Raw genomic sequence first — 25,593 nt, forward strand, 5'->3', positions numbered from 1 at the left:
TCTTACATCAGCCGAGAAATGACGTACCCCAAGGGACAAGATGCCAGTAGTGACTTGCCTGGAGAATCTCCGAGCAGAGAGGGAGCCCCCACCCCTCTGGCTCCTGGTGACATCCTGACTCTGCGATAGGCGCGAAGGTAAATGTATGGCACTGCGCCACATCCAGGCATCTGGGCTTTCTCCAAACAGTGCCATTGTGAGCTCGGAGATCAAAAGTAGGAGCCTCGTAGGGCTGGTTGCCCCTTGTAGGACCCCGAGGTCTACGAGCGAGATAAAATGGTTTCTCTGAACTCACGGGTTTGGCACTCAAACCATAGACGGGGTGATGGTTTAAGCCAGAAACGCTGTTGTCAGCACTAGGACACATTTAAACCCTAGGATAAAACAAAACAGCAGGGCAAGTTTTCATGTCATTTAAAGTCACCTCCTCAGAAAAATCCTGGAAATCAAGAGGGAAGGAATGTGAATGATTTCTTAGAAATATGGGTGATTAAACTGTTAGAGAGAGAGAAGGCAAAGAGCAAGCTATGGGGTCTACAAGACGATGGCTGCAGTATGTGTGCTTGTTTACCCACAAAATTCGTTCCCGGATCCAATCTTACCTCAGTGCGTTGGAGGTCCATATGCTGTTTTTAATGAGCCTTTCTGTGAACCTGTAATCCTGGGCCCAGGCCAGCCCAGGGCGGTGGAGGGACTGCAGGAGGCGTGGGGCTGCGGGGTCCTGTCCCAGCTCTGACCAGTATCGCCGTGCGTAATCTTGGACAAGGTTCATCACCTCTGTGTGTGTCAGGGTCATCGGTTCTGAAACCGAGACAAGACTTATCCAGTCTACACTACCGCTGAGCTCGTGTGAAACCATGTGGGAGAACACTTGGGGAAGAGAAGCAGGTAACTCTGACCTCAGCCCCCTGTGGCTGAGTGAACACTGAAGTTTAACAGTGAAGATTAACTTCAGTTTTTATCAAGCTCAAATACCCGAATGAAAGGGTGGATCTAGGGGTGCAGAGGTCGCTTCCCCCCCCCCCCCCATTCCTCTTCTTTAACCCATCCAAGCGCTATAGATGGTCATTTGTGCCTCCTCCAGTGCTTGCCAGTCTCGGGATGCAGTTAATCAAAGGGGAATCACCTTCCTTCCAGCTGTCCTTCCGACGCGGGACACGTGCGTGGGAGCGCCAGCTCTACTTGAAATTCAGACGTGACCTTTAGTTAGTTGGTTCCTGAGCTTCTCTTTGTGCGAGGACTCTTGAAAATTGGGGCAGGCAACCTGGATTCTACCTCGTGTCATAAATGTAGCCGTTCATTAACCCCCGGGCTGTGCTGCACCTTCTAACACCGGATCGGGTCGTCTGGCCTGCAGGGTGACGCAGTGACTGCTGCTCTCCGCAAGACACGCTTACTGGAAACATGACCATCTAGTAGGCTGAAGACCACTAGGCCGCAGTCTCTTAAGGGGAAAGACCAAGGCTACTACTCCAGAACCACCCACTTAGAAGCTCTCAGGAAGCATTTGTTGGTGATAATAAACCACCTCCTATTTGTTTAGCACGTGGTAATTTACAGGGCATTTTTCGTAAATAACATCAATTATCAACATTCTGGCTGAGTTTCTCACCGAATTTTACCTGTTAAAGACATCAGCTGTACCTGCTGACATACATTTAGACTTAAGCTGTTGTAACTCGTATATATGAACCAAATCTATTGGAGTTCTCAGATCTGGCTGCGTATTAGGAGCACCTGGGGATATTATTAAAATCACCACCAGTCGGGTTTCCACCTTAGTCCCGCCAAATCAAAACAATTTGTGTGTTTTAAACTGCCAGGTGGTTTGAAGGTGCAACCAGGTATGAGCACCACGGTTACGGCAGAAAGACTACCGTCACAGTACTAGAAAGTGGGGCTTTAAGCCCATTTCTGCTACCGAGAAGCCTTGTAGCATGGATACGTTTTAGAAAAGGGACTCTGGCTTCAGAGCTGTTAATTCAGAGGCAGGTCCTCTGACTGTTCTTTCCATTACATAGTGGGGAAACACAGCCTTGAAGCAAGTAATACAGGTATATATGTTCCACCATCTGTTCTGCCTCTGTTTCCCTCTTCTGCTCAGTAAAGAACAAAGATCTAGGCTCTTCCATGGGAAATAGCACTCTTAGCAGATGACTGTCTGATTTAGGGTAAAGCTGGATTTCATTTCATCTGTGACAGTATTGCTTGGGGAGACACATTGGCTACCTAAAGAAGTTCCTTCCAGAAGGCTGCCATTGCTGTAGTCACTGTGGGTCTTTCGTGGTGAGCTCATGCAGAAGTGATCGAACCCCGACAGTTGTCTTGCCTTCCCCAGAGCACCTGAGACCGGCTTCTAATTCACAGCAGTCAGGACACCGCTGAGCTGGAAGCATGCTGGGGTCAGATGCTCAAGAGCTTCCTGATTGATATCCAGGACATCAACTAAGAATCGAGGGCTTGTTTGATAAGTATTGGGAGAAACCCTTTGTCCCAGAACCCTTGAATTTTGTACAATCATGGTCAAGAACAACTGCGTTTGATCTGCATAAAGATCGTGTTAAAGAACCGACCTACCAAGCCAGCAGTGTATTTCTCATCTTAAAGAGGTGAGTCTCTTTTCGGAACATTCCAGCAATTCCGTGGCTGACGGAGGCTATGTTTGCTGCTAACTTAAGTGTCTCTAGGTGAAAATGGGCTGGGTCATTAATGCCGAAAGTAACTTTTCTCTTACGGATTTCAAAAATTCACAAAAATATTTAAGTATTCGATATTTAAGTATTCAAGGGTGTCTGACAAAATTGAGATGGCCCTTCTATTGCCTAGTTTTGGGGAGGGCAGTTCCTAAAATGCAAATCAGATATCACTGACGATTATTGATCAGTCATATAATGTGCTTATGCTGCCTCTCTGGGTTTCCTTACTCTGACCATCTGAGCAACCATTTCCAGGCAGACATCTGAATTCATATGTTGCTGCGGACTTGCCACAGCTGGTAAAATGTCATTGGAAAGTGTCACATATAAAAGAATGAAAACATCTAAATGTCTTCAGGTTAGGGGCTGTGGCAATTCATGAATTTTTCACAGATAGTAGTTCTGTGAAAAGTAGCAGACCGTTAATGCTATGAGAGGGAATAGGTTTAATCTGGGGAAATAGTTTGGAGGATTTTTGCTTGACTCGGCTCATCTGTTTTCCTGAACAAGAAGGTGCAATAGGACAAAAGTGGTCTGATCCCTCTTTGTGCGATAATAATTCTATTTCTATGATCTTGGTGTCACTAGAACCCAGGACACTGTGCTTACTGGTTTATGCCTTTCAGGGCGTCTTTCGGGTTAACTGAATTCAGGTGTGTAAAGCAGGCTGCCTGGCCCTGTGTGCATAGCAAACGCTACACCAACATCAATAGTTGTCATTGTCATTATGATTAATATGATTGTTATTTTTACTATTTGCAAAACGAAGGACTGTTTTTAGAACTGAAATTCAACGATTTGAATCAGTGGAATGAAGCCCAGTTGCCCCAAGGACATTACCCAGATTATAAATCTGTGGCTCTATCCCTGGGACAAAACTCCAAAGCAGATGTCTCTGAAGTATATCGAGATGACATTTCAGTGTCTGTTTCTCAGGGTCTCTCAGGCGGAGAGTGATGGCAGGACCACACTGGCAGATCAGAGGATACCTCCGAGATCTCTTCCCTGGGGCTTTTACCCAGTGGGTGGAAGGGCTGCAAGGCGGGTGTGCACCCCTGAAGTGGGGGAGCCAAAGCAAGGCCCAGCTGCAGGGCAAAGGGACACCCCTGAGTCCCCCCCCAAGAGCAGGGGTGAAGACACACAGGTTTGGCTACACCAGTGTGTAGTCTTCAGGTCGTGGACGGGCAGCTGGGGAATTCTCCAGAGAAACATAGGCTGGGAGGGCTGTTGTCTCTGGGGTGCTGGAGGCTAAAACCTGGGCAGGGGAAGGGGCTAAGGATTCCAAAATGGACAGAAGTGTTCCTCAAAGATGCCAAGGAGCAGCAGAGGCAAGGAGAGAGGGAACTCCTTTTGCCCTGCGGAGCCAGATGGCCAAGCAAGCCAGGTGAGAGGGAGGCCTGCAAGGGGTGGCCCCAGGAGCTCTCTGGGCTTACAGTCTCCCTGAGATGAAGCAGCTCAGGCCACACAAGCCAGCTGTCCCTCAGGCAGCACCAGGTATGAGGGAACACAGGTGCCAAGGCTCAGCATCTTCAGACATTCTGGGTCACCTGACTTTATGCCAAATCATCTTACGTATCACGTATTACCAAATAGTTTACACATGTGAATCCAGACCAACACACGGCACTGAATGCATCCCATCTGGGCGGACCCCTCTTCTAGAAGGAGAATTCAGTTGTAATGAGTTTTGAGGGCAATAAATATTGGGTGGTACAATGAAGAGCCTGAGAGTAAGGCTGACTGAATTTAAATCCTGGATCCACCTATGTCCGAACTTTATTATTTAACTAGTCTAGTTTGCCTCTCTGAAAAATCCGTTTTGTCCTCTGTAAACTAATAATAATTAATAACAATAATAATAATATAATAATAATACCTGTCAGGTTGCTGTTAGAATTGGAGATCATGCTTGGAAAGTGACGAGCACAGCACTTGATTTTATAGCTTTATACTTAGTAATAAATAATCAAATCATTGTTTCATATGAAACATTTACATTTTATAATTTAACTTTCTACCTGCATTTCAAATTGATCATATCCTGGAAGCAACTGTGACTTATGGCAGGTTGTTAACATTGCCTGGAACCTTATAGTCCACCTGTGGATTTTCTGCTGGACAGAGCACTAGCTTGTGTTTTCCTTATTTTTTATTGTATTAGACTTCCAAAGTTTCATCTCTTTAATGGTAGAAAGAACAAAAAGTCTTACATATATTTTTATCTTTTTATACTTTCTTTATAGATTTAAAAAGTATGCCTTATGGTTCCCGTATATTTTAGAGACCATGAGAAAGCTTGGATTTAAGGTCTCCATATATTTTTTCTCTCTCTTATTTTCACCCCCCTCTACAAAATGATTCATAACATATTAATGGACCAAACTCCTTTGGAGCCTGAGAAACTGTCATGCTTCCATATCCTGGTCCTGTTTAACTCTTCCCTTTGATCCACTCCATCCTAAGAACATAATGTATAAATCTATAAATGTGTTGGAATTGAAGTTATTTTGGTACCCATGCTCCCAAACTCTCCTTTTCTGAGGCTCATGAGAATGGCTTTGTGGTGCCCCATTTCCTCTCTGCCCTCAACCTCAAAGGAGGATCCCACCATTGTCAAACTAAAGTTTTAGGATTTGTGATGCAGAATTATGGGACAAAATGAGAGTGAAAGGCTGGCTCTCCTGCTCCAGCGGGCTGGGCAGTGGAAGTTGTTGACAGTGGAGCAGCAGGGCGTATGTGTGGGAGCAGGTGGGAGAGGAAGGGGGTGTTGTGAAGAAATCCATAAATTTCTTGCAACTTGTGATTGTTCCTGAAATGAAAGTACAGACTTGCTGTTATTTTGAAATTAATGTTTGATTGCTGGGCTGTAGGACTCTGTCATTATTCTGAGATTGAACCATGTGGGTCATGTTTTTTCTGATTAGTCTTAATAAGGTTACATAAATTCAAGTGAGAATAAGTTAATTACCACAACCACTTGGGCAGGTACATAGATGATAACGTTGCCTACAAAGAAAGACATCTATAAGAAAAACAGCCTAGGTTCATGTTCCCAAATCTTAGGATACATCAGACTCACCTGGGGAGCATTTTAAAATGCAGACTCTTGGGCCCCATCCCTAGCAGTTTTGATGCTGTTGTTTGGGGGTCAAGTTCTAGGATTCTGCATGTTTCATTGTCCCCCTGTGATTCTGGTGAAGGGAGTTTAGGAACCCTACTCTGGCACAAGGCCAATCGGTGTCAGACATCTCCAGACAGTTCTATGTGCCACAAGGGCTCCAGTAGCTCAAATACAGAAATATGAACTTAACAGTGTCCCTTGGATAGTCTCAAAGAAAAGTCTTCATCGCATTCTTCTTAGTCATATTTGCAGGAACATCTCACCTTCTCTGTGGCTCTTATCCCCCGTTCCATGTTTGAAATCTATAGGTGAACCGAAGGCAATAATTATTTAATCTTCTGACACACAGAATAAGCATTACCTAAAACTCTCTCCAACACTAACACAAGCCATTAAATTACATTCACCAGAGTTGTCTCACTAATGCAAATTTCTGCAAAATCTTACCAGAAAGATAATTGGAAAGAAGAGTTGGCTGTGGATTGTTAAGTATTTGTCTAATTACATAATGGGATGCTGAAATGAAAACAGATAATGTTTTGCTTGCAGGAGATTTTGGAAAAGGCTGCACTTCGTCTAAGTAAAAAAGGCTTCCTTACCCACCATCAACTTTGGTTGTAGATTAACTAGATTGTCCATTTTAAAGTCGTACAATGAAAATATTTATGCTTATCTCCTGGTACAGTTTGCTCAGAGCTTCCAGAGCCTGGTTTGGAAGGAGTGAGGGCCACTCGCCCACTGTGCCTAATCATAAAATACCAAATGTTCTTAAAACAGCATTGCTCAGGCTAGCCTGTTGCCATTTATCATGCAGGTGACGCTAAAACTCTAATCACTGAAGCAGGACTTGAGAAGTGAAACAAACCATCACAGAATACAAGGTTTTTATGGAAACTTTATAGCCAGCCAGCTCAGTCTTCTTAGAGAGGATGCTTTTGTAACCTCTGGGCAAACACACGTAAGAACCATCCAGGAAACAGTTTATATAAATTTAAATATAAATATATATATATATATATATTTATATTTAAATTTATTTAAAATTTTAAATTTATTTAATCATGATAGAGAGACAGGCAGATGGAGAAGCAGGCTCCATGCAGGGAGCCCGATGCAGGACCCGATCCCAGGTCTCCTGGATCATGCCCTGGGCTGAGGGCGGCACTAAACCACTGAACCACCGGGGCTGCCCCAGGAAACAGTTATATTGATTGGTCAGTCTAGAGACACAGGAGGAAGACCTGAGAGCCAATGTGCCCTGGCTGGATACTGTCCACTCACTTTATATCCTCTGCACCTGCTGGTCTTGTCACTGAAAAATAATGGTCATGTCCCACTAAATTGGAAGGTATTTTGATGTCATCTTAAATGAATTTCAACTCTATGATAACATATTTCCCTTGTCTCAGCCATATGTAGGCTAGGAATTAATATGGTGAAGTGGTAACGACCAGTGAGAAAGGCAGATGGAGAAAAGGTAAAACCAACTTTGTTTTGTATACTTGAGCAAATTTCCTTTAGGAGATCCATTCAACCAGACTCCAGGCTGTTAGCAGAAGTCTTACCGCTTACAAGAAATATTAAAGTTATTGATGGGGTAAAGATATCAAAGTTGTAAAATGTAAACATCCAATACATGCAGTAAAATTTTAAAATATTTTCTTATTATATTTTTATTACATATTGTATAAAATTTTTAAAAATAATACATTTTGAAGACAATGCTATAATGATTAGCACATTAGCTTTCAATATCCAAGATATTGTAGTAGTCTTTAAAAAAAACAAAACAAAACAAACAAAAAGCTGTTAACCAGCCAAGAAGGCTTTGCTTCATATCCACAGCTACTGGGGATTTTTCAATTTTTTTTTTTATAGATTAGACATAAAAAGCTTGAGCCTCAAAGCAAACACATACCATTTACAGCCCTTTATTTCCAAGGGAAAGGGGTATTTTATGTCACATCCTGTTTTGTAAATAGGACTCTGCCTTCCAAAATTCCAAGGAGAATGCAGCTGACAGCATGCTTTCTTGGACTGCGCATGCTATCATTGGCATCTGAATTCCTACGGGAGCTTAGCAGAGAGTGGGTCACTCACCTCCCTAGAGCTGGTTATCTTTCTTAAGATAGCTGAGCATTGGGTTGAGCAAGGTTTGAAGGATATGATTTTTTTAAAGATTTTATTTATTTTATTCGTGAGAGAGAGAGAGAGAGGCAGAGATATAGGCAGAGGGCGAAGCAGGCTCCTCATGAGGACCCTGATGTGGGACTCAATCCCAGGACTATGGGATCACAACCTGAGCCAAAGGCAGATGTTCAACCACTGAGCCACCCAGGTGTCTCAAAGGATATGATTCTTAAGAATGATACAGACTATTTCTGTTTCAACTGAGAGTGTTTTACCAGTTTAAAACAGAATGAGGTGAACTGCATAAGATTGAGAGCCTTAAATAATCTTTTCTAAGATGGAGTAAGATGGAAAAATCTTTACAGAAAAGAGACTCATAAATTTTGATTCATACTGAAAACGATGTACTTAAAAAGAATCGTGGAGTTTAGCATTCCAAAAAGATCAGCTGGGCTCTCTAAAAAGGAGTGCAGAATTTAGGTCTTTAGTATTTCCTTTCTATTAGAGATTGGTACCCCGTCTTCTCCTGAGTGGAGGACAAAACCTGAAGATATTCAGAAGAAGACAACCACTGTAGGATGTCTGGTGGTGAGGACACAGCCCTCCCTCATGGCATTTCAGAATTTTTCCCTTTTTTTTGGCATAAGGAGTAGATACTTCCTCTAAAAAAGACACCTATATATTTAAGGTTACCTGTTTCCTTTCGTTATACCATTTTACCCCTGTCAATAAACATTTTTTGATTTTCTTCTTTAATATCAGGAACAGAGCCCAGCTCCTAAGAACAGCACATCAAGTAATTCAGACAACCCCTCCTGGTGAAAACCTGATGTATACATATAGATAGTCGTATGTTTATATACACATTTATACATATTAATAGAAATTGCACATCTTCACTAGACTTCCAGACAGAGGGCAGCCCCCAGTGGCTCAGCAGTTTAACGCTGCCTTCAGCCCAGGGCCTGATCCTGAAGACCCGGGATTGAGTCCCACAGTGGGCTTCCTGCATGGAGCCTGCTTCTCCCTCTGCCTGTCTCTCTCTCTCTCTCTCTCTCTCTCTTTCTCTGTGTGTGTATGTGTGTCTCATGAATAAATAAATAAAATCTTAAAAAAAAAAAGACTTCCAGACAGAGTAGAAAGAATGAACTAGAAGCAATATCTGAAAGGATAATGACTGAGAATCTTCCAAAACTGACAAGACACTGTGAATTTGAGAAGGCTCCTTCCCTGCAAGCACTCATGATTCAATTAGATCAATGAGTAAAAAAAAAAAAAAAATAGTTAAAATGCATATTTTCAAGTAAGGAAGTGGAGGATTTGCACAGGAAGAATAACATATAAACTGGAAGGTCAGGAAAGGTATCCAGAGTAGATTTTGTTGGAGTTAAAGCACGAAGAGGACAACTGATTATTTTAACATACTTATTTTAGTTAACTATCATAATTATGTTACTTATTTCACACATTAAATTATTCAATTATCTCAAATATCTCAACAATTATTTTTATTGCAATAGTTTTCTCAAATAGATGAGCAACAGCATTAAAATTCTGAAGTTGAGTTTACAGACTATACTCCAAAAAGCAAAGGAGACAATTTTTTTTAACATCTAATCTATTTGACTTTAAAGTTACTTATTCCTATAAATTACCCATATTTTTGTTTGTTTGTTTAACTAAATGCCAGGGGAAAGTTCTATGCTGAAATCTTGTGGGTTGTATTAATTTGTGCTAATGGTCCTGCTCATGAACCATGACTTCTCAAATAAAAAGCAATTGATTTTCCTAAGATACTTATTTTCTTTACCACCTTGCTTTCTATAGGATGGATTTATTGACTTTTTAGAGTTTATTGCTGCTATAAATCTGGTTATACGAGGGAAAATGGATCAAAAATTAAAATGGTATTTTAAACTGTATGATGCTGATGGAAACGGTTCTATTGACAAGAAGGAACTACTGAACATCTTCATGGTAAGTGAAGTAGTGAAGTAACTTTGTAGGACATTGTATAGTTCATGCAGTTTTCCTCCCTCTGGAGCTGGTGACAGCTCTCTAGATGATTGGTGACTCTTGGGATATACATTTGGAACCGCTGGAGCAACGTGAGTTTCACCATGCTGTTGGTTACTGAGTGTGCACCTGCAAACCAGCACTTTCTTGTTGGTGTTCAAATTCACAAATGTAGCAGATGAAAAGTGAAATAAACATGATCTAAAACAATCTTTTTGTCTTCATCTGTGCAGTTTTTTTAGGAGCAGCTCAAATACTAGATGGCCTAGATAGCAAGAGCCATGGACTAAGAACATAGGTACCTGAGGACCCATCTTTCTGGAGGCTCGACTAAAGTATTTCTAATAGGCAGCTCAAGGATCTTGGGTCCTTTCCAGCTCTAAAGTTCAATAATTCCCTTTATAAATATCACCCCCCTCCATCACAGAAATGGGAATAGTTATCATCATGTATAAAATGAAGTGGATCATAGATTAAAAGATGATTCAGCGGGACGCTATACCTAAGTGAGGATGTGAGGTAAGATAAACATTATGAATGCAATATAGTGAATTTGGACTCAGAATTAGAATCAGGTCTTAGAAATGATCTGGTCCAAAGTCTTTCATTTATAGATGAAGGAGTTTGAGTTACAAACATAATACATAGTATAAATATTAGCAAAAATGCAAAGAAAAATAAATGGGTAGAACTACAATTATAATTAAACACCTCAACAAATGGGCAAAGTTCATATTTAAGACTGTTTAGCAAATGTAGAGTTAACCAACATATGCAAAGAATTCAAGAGAATAATACTAATGTCATATATTATCATATATAATAATCTCACACAGGCAATTTACAAAAAAATGCCAAGATGCACTTTGTAATTGAATTTTGTAAGCATTAAAATTCAGAAATTCTGTACCTACAAAATTAGGAATTGAAAATACTCTTTAGAGTATGCCCAATCCCATGTAAATTTTAGACTACCCTCTTAAATAAACATACTCAAATTTATTTTAAAAACATTAAATATGTAATATAGCATACAAATATTGAGGAATGCCTCCAAAGCAGTACTCAGAGCAAGGGTTCTTATCCCAGGATCTATGGATCTGTGGCCTTTGGGAATCCTTGAAGACCCTGAAATTGAAGGCAAATTTTTCCCTGTATGTTATCCATTTTGGGGGAGAGAGTGATAGCCATTAGATTCTCAAAAGAATTAGGAGGAATGAAACGATAAAAGTGATTTTGCCTAAATCTTATGGAAATATTTGGACAGACTCATTAGTTAAAATGTATAACTTATGTTAGTAAAGAAAAGATAAATATTAAGTAGCTGATTGAGTTTTTTTTCTTAAAGTGTTTATAAGGAGAAGAAAAAGAAATAGGGAAATGGAAATAATAAAAGCGTAGAGCAGAAATTAATAGTTGATACTATTTGTCTCCAATTAAATTAATAAAGATTAACAAGAATAAGATGTAATTCTGGCCAGGGGACTATAACAAGAATCTTACACACTGTGGAGGGACTCTAAATGGATATAACATTCCTGGAAATTAGGTAATCTGCACCAAGAGGGTAAAAATTTATCTTTATTTTAGAATCAACATTTTTGGTCAGGAAAAACAATCATTAACATCATCAAGATAAAAGTTCTATGATTGACATCACAGAGTCCCTTAAAATACTAAAAATAAGTGACTTAAAAGAGGAAAAATTTTAAATAAATTAATGAAACGGAATATGTACTTATAAAAAATGAGTGGTTGACACACATGTTTTCTATATTGGGGCAAGCAAAAAAAATAGGGTAAGGAATAATACATGCAGTTTAAGTTCTCTCAATACATGCTAACAGGGTGTTAAAATATAGCCCAACCATCAAAAAATCCAAAGGAAGTACTAGATTTTAGGCAAAATTTACAAAGGAAGTAGTTACATCTTAATTTCACTTCAAGGGCATAAAATGGTCCGGAAGATTTTTTTTTTTTAGAAGGGTTATTAAACAGGATTTCTTGGGTAAGAGCCCTCAAGTCAATAGCATGGTGATTTAAGGAGATCATTGATATTTGGGGAACACTGTGTTCCAGTGTTTAAATCTGAGAAACCTAATGAAACAGGCTGTGGCGGCAGAGTAGAGGGGTACTTTAAGGAAGTATCTCATGCCCAAAATTAGTTGGGATGAAGGTTTTTTCATGGATCAGATATGGGGGGGAGGTGGAGAAAGCTGACGTAGAGTTGTCTTAGATCTTGTCCGGCTGGGCCACATGGAGGAGTGAGGGCATCCCAGAAGAAGAAGGAGCTGGCGGTAGAACTGGAGAGTGGTTCTCAACCAGGAGCCATGTCGTCGTACTCCTTCTCCCCCAGGGGACATTTGGCAATGTTGGGGGGCATTTTGGTTGTTAGCAGGGGAGTAAGTGGAAGAGGGTGTGGTGCTACTGCTATCTATTGTTTAGAGACCAGGGGTGCTGATAAAGTCTCCAATGCACAGGACACTTCTGAACAAGAAAGAATTATCTAGTCTGAAATATCTATTATGCAGATGTTGAGAAACTCAGACCTAGAACTTCTAGAAGGAGCCTCCTCGAGGGGTCAGCTAGAATCAGAATGCATGATGCACGTCTAGGGGATTGCAGGAGAGAGTCTCAGGAATGAAGGGGAGGCATGGTCTCAGACAAAGAGTGGATTTTAAACATCTGCCATCCAGACAGCTCTGACACTAGATAACCGTGACACTGCCTGCCAGGTCAGAGCTGTCCTGCTTTCCCATCTCTCCCCCTCCTCCTGCTCCCACTCAGCCAAGGGCTTAGCAGGAGAAAATGCAGATATGCTAAATAAGGGAGGAAAGAAGGAAACAACCCATGCCTCCTTACCTGTCCCCCAACCATGTTTCTCCTGTAAGAAGAGGGAAAACATGGGCAATGCTGATGACTCCCTCTGAAAATACCCCTTCAGGCCTCATCAACCTTCCAGTCAATCTTTCAGTCTCACATATATTGCCTGGAGGTGGGTGACAGACAAATCCTAGGAATTTCATAATCTTTTATTATGACTTATATATGTGGTCTGGTATCTCTACCAGGGATACTGGATGCCAAGCCAAATTTTCTAGGCTGTCGGGACACTGAGAAACCCTAAAAACACTCATCTAATAGAGGACATTAGATGTAGGTAACCATTATTCTAAGTATTATACCCTATACTGTGAGACCTTGACTTGCTAAGGCCACAGGGGTGGTGCTTTACCACCGCTCCCTAGGACCCTGGATTCAGCCTCAGTAATGCTTGGGAAGCAGCGGAAGAGATAGTCCTGTTTCAGACTGTGCCCTCAATTAAAATATGTTGCCAGTGGTTTTTCTAAAGATCCCTTCACGTTTAGTCATGACAGTTATGTTCAAATTCCCAGATGACTACTCATTCTCTCTCTCTTTAATTTTATTATGAATTTCTATATCAAACATTGGTCGTTTAATTTAATCACCTAGAGGTGGGGGACGAGGGAAGAATGGTTAAATTTTCCCTCTAGGAAAGCTGGAAATGTCATTTTCCCCAGGTCTCCTGACAGCCTTTATGATGAAAAGGTGCTGGCAGGATGTGAGAGAAATTCAGTGTCCTTCGAAGGCACACATATCTGTCTTCCCAGTCGATCATTCTACAAAAGGGCAAAAAGGACCAGAGGTGCCAGTGTCAGAAGCGGGAGGGGAAGCCTTGGAGGCTTACAGAATATCCTTTCATGTTTCTCCATAAGAATAATGATAATTGGTCTGAAGTTGAAAACATTGCCTGTTCTCTAGGTCCAGAATTCTTATAACAGTGGCCGCTAACATTTTTTTTTTCTCCAGTAGCCTTCTTTTGCATCTTTTGTGACCTGATACGTTGAATGGCTCCCTTTGTGCTATACAATATCAAGCTTCAGATTGTATGCAGTTAATTAAATGTCTAAGCCTCATTATCCTGAACTGACATCTAATCTTTTTATTTATTTTTAACAACTAGAACAGGTTAGACAGCAAAAACGACACGAACATATCCTCAAATTCTGTTACATTGGGGTAGAAATGTCACAAAATGTATTTGCTTCCAGCAAAGGTGAACTCTCTGATTTAATTTCTCTTTGCAGGCTGTACAAGCCCTCAATGGCCAGCAAACTCTGAGTCCTGAAGAATTTACTAACTTGGTGTTTAATAAGATCGATATAAACAATGATGGTAAGGCAGTCACTCTCCTTGGAGAGTTTTTTGTTGTTGTTGTTGTTGTTTTTTTTTTTTTTTTTAATTTACAAAGTAGGAGATGGGGTGGTAGGAGTGCCCTTTAGGCAAAAGCATGAACCCTTCAAGAAAATCCTAGTTGTGATATGACTTGGACTTCATAATTTGGCCAATTCAATGTTCTCCAGTCAGTACAATTTTTAATTGAGTCAATATTTATTGACTATACACACACACACATATATATATATTTATTGACTATACACACACATATATTTATTTATTGACTACACACACACACACACACACACATATGTAGTCAATAAATATTCACTGAATTAAAAATTGTACTGACTGGAGAACATTGAATTGGCCAAATTATGAAGTCCAAGTCATATCACAACTAGGATTTTCTTATATATATTTTCTCTCTCTCTCTCTCTCTCTCTCTATATATATATATATGTGTGTGTGTGTGTGTGTGTGTGTATACACACACATATATTCAATTCATGGTGTTTGACACTTTTGAATATATGAACACAAGTAAAGGGAGGTACAAGGAAAGAAAACTAGGAGAATATGATATGAAGGAGTCTGCTGTTTGCTCTGTGATATGTTCTAGTAATTACTCCTTTCTACTGGAGGTGTCTCATCACCTTGCAAATAAACTCAGGTTTTCCATACTATAAAAATAATCACTTCAATTGTGTGATTTTCTTCTACTATCAGATTTTTTTCCTTCCCTTTCACTACACATTTTTGGGAAGAGTTGTACTTGCCTTCATTTCTGTTCTTTGTACCTTTTCTACATTTCTACTCTTTCTGCTCATCTCTCCATCTGCTCTTGACACCTCAAAATCTGGGCTCCTCTTAGCTCGGAGAAGGTGCACTTCTTCAGAGGCTGAGTGCAAGGGAAGACACAGACATTCCAAGAGAAGAGGGAGTGCTGACGCCAAATGACTTTGATCTCAGTAAAGTGGTAGGGGAGCATATTGATTTGAGATTGAAGCAGCGTATCTAGGAATGTTCCTTAAAAACAGAAAGTTTGATGTTATGGAGTATATGATGTTAGTAAGTGGTTTAAGGCGGGTAGGGGACAATGGATATGAGGTACTAGGACTTGCATGGCCATGGTAGTCATCAATCCAAGATTCCTTTTTCCACGGAACCAACGTGCCTGCATCTTGTAATGGACACTAGAGGGCAGTAGACATCCATGTTGAGTGTGGCAGTTTGCGCAAGTCTAATGTGGCCGCTCAGTCTGGCAGGATGGGATGGAGGAGGCCGGAGGGACTTCACATGAAGTCACCATTGTGAGTGAGACAAACAACTGGACAAGAGTATAAATCTCAGAAAAACACTTGGGGAATGTATCAATATGTATCAGTGTATCAATAGCATCAATAGCATCAGTCTCCCTCTTACGACCCTGTCCTCAATTCCAAGTCCATATGCTCATTTTCTAATTTGCCAAGATCAAAGCCATTTGGTTGTAATCACATATATTTGGGTCTATATAGATCGAGGACAGAATAAATCGGTTCATGCGAAAGCTTGAGAAACACGGAGTCCGACTACCCACGACTGACCAGGAAGCTAGGTGAAGGTAGACAAGGAGCAGAGAAATGGAGAATGGAAGATCTTAGGAGGCCAGTGAAAATCGTATTTGAAATATGCAACTGAAAACTCTGATCACTAAACAGGACAAATTCTGTAGGTTTTGTTCAGTTTTAATTTTTAATCTTAGAGGTGCTGGCGTGTGGCAGGGATGGAAGGAGAGATGATAAAACATTTCAGCCTGGGGCTGAAATCGTTAACCAAAGGACAATTGCCCTGGAAATTGGGGGGGGGGCACATTGTAAATGTTTAAGACTTAGCAACACAATGAGTGTCAAAAGGACAGTCAAGAATGTTTGCAAAGATCCCTGGATCCTGCTTCTAGCGATGGAAGTGAGGTGACAGGATAGTGAGGGGATAGGACCTCTCCTGGAGAAGTATGAGGGCTGCGGTGGCCTTGGTTTCTATTAGTGTGAGGAAAGAGATAATGTGTTCCAGAAAACCAGAAGGACTTGTTTTCAATTTACTATTGAAACAGTTTCCTCAAAAACAAAGTATAAGCAACCAATGAAGTGGGGGACTAAGGTTGGAGGAGCCTAGAAGAAAAATGGCGGGGAGGGGGGTTGCAAAACAATGCAAATCTAAAAGCCTGTAGGCATTTTCTTGGGCAATAACTGAGGATACCAGCAGCCTGGGAAGTGGGCTCTCTGACTGGGAAGAGAATGTGAAAAAAGAGAGAATATATTACAGTTTCTGGAAGAGCTTAATGGAACTAATCACGTGAATCATTTTCTCTGATGAAAACTTGTATTTAAGAAAAAAGATGCCTATCATTACCTTTACAATGAAGATATCAAACGAGCTGCGTTTTGGAACAACAGTGAACCACCATTTCTTGGCAAATGCATATACAGAACTAAAACTGATAGAATTTGCTTTTATATGCAAATTATCAGCGGTTGTTTTATCATCTCATTAAGAGACAGCTGGGTCATTCCCTCTGTCAAGAAAAGGATGCTAAAATTGTACTGTTGGACAAAGACGGCCCAGAGCACCAGAAGGCGAGGAAGGGGAAGTAATGAAGACATGGAAGGTTGATATTTGCAGAAGTGTAAAAGGATTTTGCCAGTATTTGACACGGGAAAATAAAGTGTGTTACACATAAAGGGGAGCAGACACCACGGGGAAAATGTCTATTCATGTTTGCACAAGCCTAAGTATATACACCTCAAATAGGATTTTTTAAATTGTTGATTATCGTTCTTATCAAAACATCAGTGTTGGTAGAAATAGAGATGTTCGGTCAAATATAGCAGAATAGCGTTGACTATGTACCAGCATATTTATTTTATTTTTCAAAATGAAAAGCAAGCACAGCATTGGTATCTGATAATTCAGTGAATATTGAAACCAGAGATGAAGAAGATCGCAGCACACCGGGAACTTTAGGAACATATACGAAAATCCCAATTTCACTGCAAATTGTTTACAAAAGAATGACCAACATCACCTTTGTTGGGTCAGAAAAATACACAACGGCTATGACGTGTTCTATGCATGATTATCGTGGTAGTTAGCAAATCACAGAAGATTAATCAAAAGAGAGGCCTAGGATAAATGCTAAGAAAATAAAAAGATGAGGGTCTGCAAACTCCACGAGGGCAACTGTTTCTGTTTTATGTACTTTGGTATTTCTTGCATGTTTATACTTCCTGACATGTCGTAGTTACTCTATGAATAATTGTCAGGTGAAGGAGTGTCTGGTAAGAAGAAGCCATGAAAAGTGAAGGAAGAAATAAAAAAGAAACAAGCACAACATGCAATGTATTTTTTTTAAATATTTATTTATTTGAGAGAGAAATACAGCAAGAGAAAGAGAGCGTGTGCTCACACTAGTGGAGGAGAGGGAGAGGGTCAAGCAGACTCCCTGCTGAGCAGGGAGCCCAATGTGGGGCTCAATCCCACAACCCTGAAATCATGACCTGAGCTGAAATCAAGAGTCGGATGCTTCGCCGACTGAGCCACCCAGGCCCCCACAACATGCAATGTTAACTGTAGGAAGAAAGGTGTCTGGACTATTTTAACATATATGTGCGTACGCATTGCTACTTCATAAACTGCAAGTGCCACTGTTTAACGGGAGCCAATTGCCAATGGAAAGTGAAACTGGGGGACAGAAAGAGGTCCAGGGGACTCTTTCGTTTCATCACACCTTAATGCAGTGCTTATGCTTTATATCATGAGCATGCTTTATTGTAATAATTCAGCAAGCTGCTTCTAATCGTGTATTGTGCACAAAAGCACCAGGAAGGAAACCTTGAAGAGGATCCCAAAGGCAGGGGATTGAAGCTCAGCACTCAGTATTACTGAGGAATGAGAACAGGCAGGACAGTAAGACAAGTCGGGACGAGTGATTAAATTGGCATTCGGGTAGAGGGTGGGGGTGACTGGTTGATGGGCACTGAGGGGGGCACTTGGCGGGATGAGCACTGGGTGTTATGCTAAATGTTGGCAAATTGAACTCCAATAAAATTTTTTTTAAATAATTGGAAAAAAAAAAAACTTGGCATTCTGCAACCTTTGCTGCAGGAAGAACAGCAGTCGTGTTATACCAAGCACTGCCTCGGAGTCGTTCTTGACATGATTTAGGAAGATTTAGGTGCTGTTCACAACATCAAGTGCGGAGAGTGTCCAGGCAAGTTGACCCTGGCGCCAGGAAGCGCAGGGACAGGGGAGACATGAGTGGCTCATCATAATACACCGTGAAAGTGAAAAGAGACAGACTAAGGCCAAAGAGGAAATGAAAGCAGTGACTGTTGGGTGGATATTTTGGGTAAAGGAAAACAGGGACAGAGCATGGAGACATTTTATTGAGCAGTTAACCGGAGGGACCAGTGTTCTTGCCTGGGACATTGTGGAAAGCCACGAGAGTCACAGTGACTCAAACTGGGACGCAGAGCACACCAGGAGATAAGAGGGAATCGAGTTTTTCTCATATAAAAGAAACTGCTGTTCTTAAAAACTCTGCTGTGAAGTGCTGCCGAATGCCTCTAGTGCCACCTTGCTAATGACTCCAAAACTGAGTTGTGTAGACTCTTCACTGGTGTCCGCCCTTGAAAGTCCGTTCATTCTCCTCTCCTGAGACCCCACCTCCCCTCCCATCTCTGCTAATTTCCCAGCCCCTCTACCCTGTTTCACCAAATTCTAATTTAAAAGAATTAGAATTGCAAAAAAAAAAAAAGAAGCCCTTTACACAGACTGGTTTCTTTTAAAACCAGGCTGACTTCTTGAGAGCAAAAATAATAATGTGGGCACTGCACAGCAAATTTTGGCTTTTTTTTTTTTTTTTTGAGGTGGGGGGTTGAAGGTCCTTTTTTGTTCTTTTATGAAAGATACTGTAAGATGTTAGTGGGAAGAAATACAGGATCCAGGAATATCAACAAAATAACCAGCGAGATTGCAAAAACAAGGTTAAAGAAAATATTCATGGGGAGCTTCTATCGTCAGTGAAGCTGCTGAAATCGGGAGTGAGTGATGGAAGGGCACTGACCTTCAGGGTCTCCAGGAGGAGAGAATGTATCCACAAACACAACAAAGAAAACTAAGTAATGTAAATATAAATGATGAGTATATATCTATTTCAACCTATAAAAATAAAATTGTGTACTTTCTGAATTATGCCCTACAAATAATATAATGTATCTTTAAATATAAAACAAAATAATAAAGACTCAAACAATTGTTTTAGATCCTTCTTTTTTAAAAATTTTATTTATTTATTCATGAGAGACACAGAGAGAGGCAGAGACACAGGCAGGCTCCATGCAGGGAGACTGATGCAGGACTCGATCCCAAGACCCCAGGATCATGACCTGAGCCCAAGGCAGATGCTCAACCACTGAGCCACCCAGGTGTTCCTGTTTTAGATCCTTCTGAGTCCTGTGATCTCCAACTCGGTCACCTCTTACTGGCTTTGGCTCTTTGCTGGTAGATTTTTTTTGTTTTGTTTTGAGGGGAGGCTTCTGGTTGTGCATAGACAATCCTTTCTCGACAGATTCAGAAACCATCCTTTTAATTTGTTTGGGCATAAATCAGGCAAATTAAAAGGGATTAGGAAGCAATGTTTAGAAACGTCAGATAAAGGAAAGCAATTTGTCAGCATGTTTTCTGAGCACCTGTCACATTCCAGCACCGTCGTCTGCCGAGCCAGGTGGCGGAGGAAGTGGCCCTCTGTAGCTGGTCCTTAATCCATGTTTGATGAATAAATGAATGAACGCTAAGTGCTAGAGGGGAAAGAGGAAAATTTCAAAGTGAGGACTTTAGATAGAAATAGTAAATATTATAAGCTGCTATAGGTAGAAGTTGGCTCAATTTCAAAAAGAATTTTTTTAATCGTAAGTGGTTAGGAAACATGAAAAAAAAACAAATATGCAGAGTTCACATGTTTTGAGAAAAGTCAAAGAACAACAGTGAAGAGTTCCATCTTCTAAGTTGTTAGGGGAATAGAACTTAAAGTTTCTCATCACAAGAAAAAAAAAAAGTGTAAAGTGTGAGTATGTGAGGTGATGGATGTTTACACTTCATGTGAGCTGTTGCAATAAATACATGAATCAAATCACTGTGTCGTACACCGTAAACTGACGCAAGGTTATATGTCAATTCTATCTCAATTTTTTTTAACTTTTTTTTTTAAAGAAACTCCATTTTTTCTCTCTTTCCCACCCCAGTAGCTTGTGTTGCCTTCACCTGACATGGTGACTATACCCTCCCCGCGCTCAGACTTAGCTCCTTCCTCCAGCAGTGGTGGCGACAGACAGGTGTTCCAGCTGAGCGATCAGAACCCACTTCGGTTCCCCCGTCTACACTCTCGCTTCTCTTGGGGTCATGCGAAGCCCCTAGAAATTTGAAAGACTTCTGAGTGGGGGGATTTAGCAGCTACGATTTCCCTTTGCAAAGGACAAGATTGTCCTGTTGTTATTTATGGTCCCGTGACCCCCTGCTCTGCACCCATCTGACCTTCCCCAGCCACACACTTACTACTCTTCATTTTCAGTTTTCTCTCCTTAACTTTGGTTCATCCCACAGTTAGACTCTCCCTGTGAGACATAGATGATTCCTTTCCTACCCTGTGGGTTCTGCACAGACTCCTTTGGCATAAGGAAAACCTAAGGAACAAATTCTTAAAAATGTGCTTTCGAATTTGCAGTGCCACTGCAACTGAAAGGGAAATATCTTTTTTTTTAATTTCTTTTTTTTTTTTTTAAAGATTTTACTTATTTATTTATGAGAGAGACAGAGAGAGAGGCAGAGACACAGGTAGACAGAGAAGCAGACTCCATGCAGGGAGCCTGATGTGGGACTCGATCCTGGGACCCCGGGGTCACACCCTGAGCCAAAGGCAGACTCAACCACTGAGCCACCCAGGTGTCCCTGAAAGGGAGTATCTTATGAGAGTGTGATGATCCATGCTTATTTATATTTGAATCACTGTGGTGGTGTTTTGGATATTTGACTTTACTAAAAAGTACAGGTACAGTGTAACTCCCGACTTCAGGTCCTGCAGACCCTCTGCCCCAGGGGCACATTCTTAGTTACTAAATGCTCTTGATTTGTCTTTGGCTGGCCTTCTACCAGGCACAAAGCCAATCTGGTAAAATCTCTTTGAGATCAGGAGCTACGTCTCTACCCCTCAACTCCAATGCACTCATGTGCAGCTACCTCCCAGCAGACTCTAAGCCTAGGGTGGGTGGTGGTCCACTGAGGCCAAAGAAAAGACTCAGAGACAGTGATCAAGACATAGGTGGTGGTTTTTTTTTTAAGATTTTATTTATTCATTTGAGAAAGAGAGAGCATGAGTGAGGGGAGGGGCAGAGGGAGAAGGAGGAAAAACAGACTTCCGGGTGAGCAGGGTGCCTGATGCAGGGTAAGACATAGGTTTATGGGGGAAACTTACGTACAGGGAATCCAGGAGTGGCCACCTGGACAGAGCATCTGCTCTGGCATCTATGTGCAGCAAGTTGTCTATCATAGCAGTTCCACCTAGCAACTCTCGGTGGCCCTCCCCCTCCCTGCATGGACAGCACTTCCAAGGAAATCAAGCTCTGCCACCTGGACACTGTTTTAAGGGAGATGCTCCAGGTTGGCCAGCCCCAGAGCCCCTGACCTTGAACACTGAACAACACATTCCACCACACAGTCTGCTTGATTGGACATAGAGGGAGGACAGGATCTTTACACTTCCAAGACAGATTAACAGGGGCATTCGGGGATGTTTGCACAAACTAGCTATCAGCATGTACCATAAAACTCATAATGACAATCCAAGTGAGTCAACAGTACCTCCCATCCCCCTAAATGTTGAAGAGTTGTCTTGTAGGGTGAGGATAGTGACAAAACATTGCAGCCAGAGCACATGAGTGTAAGGAGATGGTTTTATAGCCCTGGACTGGCCAGCATGGGCCCAAGGCCTAAGTCAAGGTGATGAAATTAGGAATAAAAAAGGAGAGGGGTGCCTCGGTGGCTCAATCAACTGAGCATCCAACTCTTGATCTCAGCTCAGGTCTTGATCTCAGGGTTGTGAGTTCAAGCCCTGCATTGGGCTCCATGATGGGCATGGACCTTACTTTAAAAAGGCATATCAGAAAATGGCTGGCCAATAATTATATGGGGAATGAATAAATGTTTAACCTTCCTAGGGGTGCCCGGGTGGCCCAGTCTGTTAAGAGGCTAACTCTTGGTTTGGGCTCAAGTCATGATCTGAGGATGGAGCCCCCAGTCAGCCTCAGCACTCAGTAGGGAGTCTGTTCGTCCCTCTCCCTCTGCCCCTCCCCCCTGCTCATTGCTCTCTGTATATATTTCTCTCTCAAATAAATAAATAAAATCTTAAAAAAAAATGTTTAACCCTCCTCACAGCTTTGGACACTCCCTGCAATTATTTCCTCAGGGAGAAGAACATTGAAAACGGCCTCGCATGCAGTCATTTCCTCTTCATCTTAGAAATCAGCAGTATTCATGCTTCTATCACTTGGTCGTTATCTTCAAGATTAAAGGTCAAATAGCCAATATTATGTAGAGACATAAATGTGTATGTGAACACAGGTGCATTGCTGATATTCTCAACTTAAAAAATAGATTGTATTTGGGGCACCTTGGTCATTCAGTTGGTTAAGTGTCCGACTCTTGATTTCAGCTCAGGTCACAATCTCAGGGTTGTGAGATTGAGCCCCGCATTGGGCTCCATGCTGGGTGTGGAGTCTGCTCGAGATTCTCTCTCTCCCTCTTCCTCTGTCCCTCCCCCAACTCCACTTGCATTCTCGCTCTGTCTCTCTCTCTCCCAAAAAAAGAAAAAATTGTATTTGTCATCTACATTTTCATTGGCAACCCTACCACTGAATGCTTTTCTGTATAAGGATATTCAGAGAACTTAGAATCTGGTTGAGGTGAAAGAATGTCTGAGAAATATCAATAAAAGTACAAAGGAATATATTGTATACACCAGGGATTGGTATGAACAAAGCCTCTTGTTAATTTTTCACTTATTATTTTCTAGGAGAATTGACTTTAGAAGAATTTATCAATGGCACGGAAAAAGATCAGGATCTTCTGGACATTGTTTCCAAGAGCTTTGACTTTTCCAATGTACTAAAAGTAATCTACAGTGGGAAACAGCCAGACACAGAAGGGAGGCTTCCTTCAAACCACGTGAGAAGACTGATCTAGGGAAGGTGGAAGTGAAGCAGCCGTGAGAATGCCTTTCCCGACTTTCAGTGGATGCGAAGAAATGAAAATCTCCCACGTACATGCTGTTGATTTCAGGTTTTTGTTATAATTGGTATCGGCTTGGGAAGACATCACCTAAGTCCCATAGAGACTTCCATAAAGATCGTAGACAAAAGAATCGTTGCTTTTCTGTCTAAACATTAGTGATCTCTCTGGATTAGAACATGATGATTAAACTGGGGGATTGTCGCCACATACGTTCAAAATAGAGCTCACATGTAAATTTCTGTGCACACCTAAATTAATCTGCATCTTGAAATAGCCCTGGATTACCTGGGCAGTGTCTCCATACTTTGACATTCTTCTTAAACATGCATTTGGCAAATGTGTTTGCTGCCTCTTGGCTCCTGTTGTATCTGTGTATTATAAAGGACCGAGTTCTGGTCTATAGAGAAACTTTTTTCTGTCCTTTTTTTTCTTATTCCTTACCCTGAATCCTGCCTTGAATCAGTAATACTGTTCTGCTCCAAAAGGAAAGGTCTTAAGCTATGTAGTAAAAGAGAAAATTTCAGGCCAGGCAATGAGAACGTTTCCGCTGATTTGTTATAAATCTGGGTCCAGTTGTGCATGAAAATGCGATGCATCATCTGTAATTATTATGCCAGTTGGGGGTTTGATCAGAACAGCAGACAGCCAGGCTATGCAACAACAAGCACTTGACATTTTAAACAGTCTTGACATTATAGCTCTGACATTTCATTTTTTATATCCTTTCCAAAAAATGAAATGATGAATGAGATTTCTTGATGGGTTAGAACTTTTTAAGTTTTGGATTCTATATCGCAGGCCCATTAGTACATCTGTCAACGCAAGGCTTTCTCATGGAAACACAGTGGTGGCTGAAGAGCAGATGTGAACTATCTTTTTGTTAAGACCTTCCTAATTATGCTTTCATATTCAAATTTGGGTGGAAAACACACAAGTGAAACTACAAAGACAGACGCGGCTGGCCCTGTCTCCCTCATGGTTACAGATGTGGATAAAGTGTTGATAGAGGTATAGATGAGTCATCCATGGCAGTAGGAATGAAGCATAAATGGAAGTAGAGAAGTTATAGATGAAGACATAGATGAAGGTAGTATAGATGGACGTAGAAATATTCTGTGGTTTTCCAAATGATTTTGAGGAGATTCCAAAGAGGTACACAATATATGTTGACATAAGTGTTGCCGATAAAGAAAGAAAAATCACAGCAGCCATAATAAGTTCTACCCATTGGACTCTGAGCTTCCTAGCAGTAGAAGGGAAAAGGGAAACATCATTACAGTCCTGCCCCAACAGCCCGATCCTGGCGTGGCAGTTCATTTCATCCCTCCTCCCCCTACATGCAAACATTCCTCTGAGGCACCCAGTGTCCTTTCCAAAGAAAAGTGAGCCCCAGCAGCCCCTTCCAAACTTCTATGTTCTAATAACTCTAACCTTTTCCTTTTGTTCTTCTAGCCTCAGAGGGTAGCTGCTTCCAGGAATTTCTGTGTTGCTTCGTCAGTGTCCTCTCTTTGCTTTTCCAGTCCTCCAGTGTCTTTCTCACTAATACCTTATATTGATGCTGTTAAAATAATCAGTGTGGTTTCTCTTTCTCTGACTGGATCCTGACTGATTCTGCACCTTGACGGACTGAAGGGTCAGTCCTCATCCAGGTGAGCAACCCACCTCCTCCTTTCTTTGCATGCCCTGATCCTTGCTCTGGAACTGAGCTGAGTGGGCTTGTTGACTCCTAATGGCCCAGTGGAATGGCTGTTATCCATCTCCACTTGATGTTTGGCAGCTGAGACTCTGGATAAGTGAGACCCCTTCCCAGAGTTACTGTCTGGTAGTGTCCCTCCAGCTCCCCTATGGGCTGAGCTTAACAGGGAAACAACCAGCAAAGGAGCAATGTACTAAGTAGGACACCAGCCTAGCATCACAGCGTGAAATAACAGGAGGATGAAGTTGGAGCCAAGCATATATAGCCTAATTATCAACACATTTGGGATAGGCCAAGTAGACACCATAGTTTCCATCAGAGCACCCAAGCTCTGCTCTACCCCAGGCCCCACCTTGCACTTTATGCTTTGAACCCTGTAGATCTCATCTGACTTCCCCAGGCTCCAGTCA

At 41.5% G+C, this 25,593-nt stretch overlaps 2 protein-coding genes across 3 annotated transcripts in view; both read left to right on the top strand.

Moving 5' to 3' along the window:
* Positions 1–9,910, top strand: part of MORC1 (MORC family CW-type zinc finger 1) — a 184,230-nt gene extending 174,320 nt beyond the window's left edge. Inside the window, exon 27 of one of the 2 annotated variants that reach the window (XR_013372621.1) lies at positions 9,775–9,910. The gene's annotated coding sequence lies outside the window, so the exon portion shown is untranslated. The remainder of the gene's footprint in view (positions 1–9,774) is intronic. The other variant, XR_013372620.1, reaches the window with a different exon arrangement.
* GUCA1C (guanylate cyclase activator 1C) overlaps positions 1–23,899 on the top strand; it is a 34,519-nt gene extending 10,620 nt beyond the window's left edge. Inside the window, exons 2-4 of the mRNA XM_077884616.1 lie at positions 9,775–9,924; positions 14,073–14,160; positions 23,270–23,899. Of these exons, the coding sequence (XP_077740742.1) occupies positions 9,775–9,924; positions 14,073–14,160; positions 23,270–23,439 (408 nt within the window). The 3' untranslated portion in view covers positions 23,440–23,899. The remainder of the gene's footprint in view (positions 1–9,774; positions 9,925–14,072; positions 14,161–23,269) is intronic.
* Positions 23,900–25,593: the final 1,694 nt, after the last annotated feature.

The sequence above is a fragment of the Canis aureus genome, chromosome 35 (genome assembly GCF_053574225.1).
Source record: "Canis aureus isolate CA01 chromosome 35, VMU_Caureus_v.1.0, whole genome shotgun sequence".
Taxonomy (NCBI): Eukaryota; Metazoa; Chordata; class Mammalia; order Carnivora; family Canidae; genus Canis; species Canis aureus.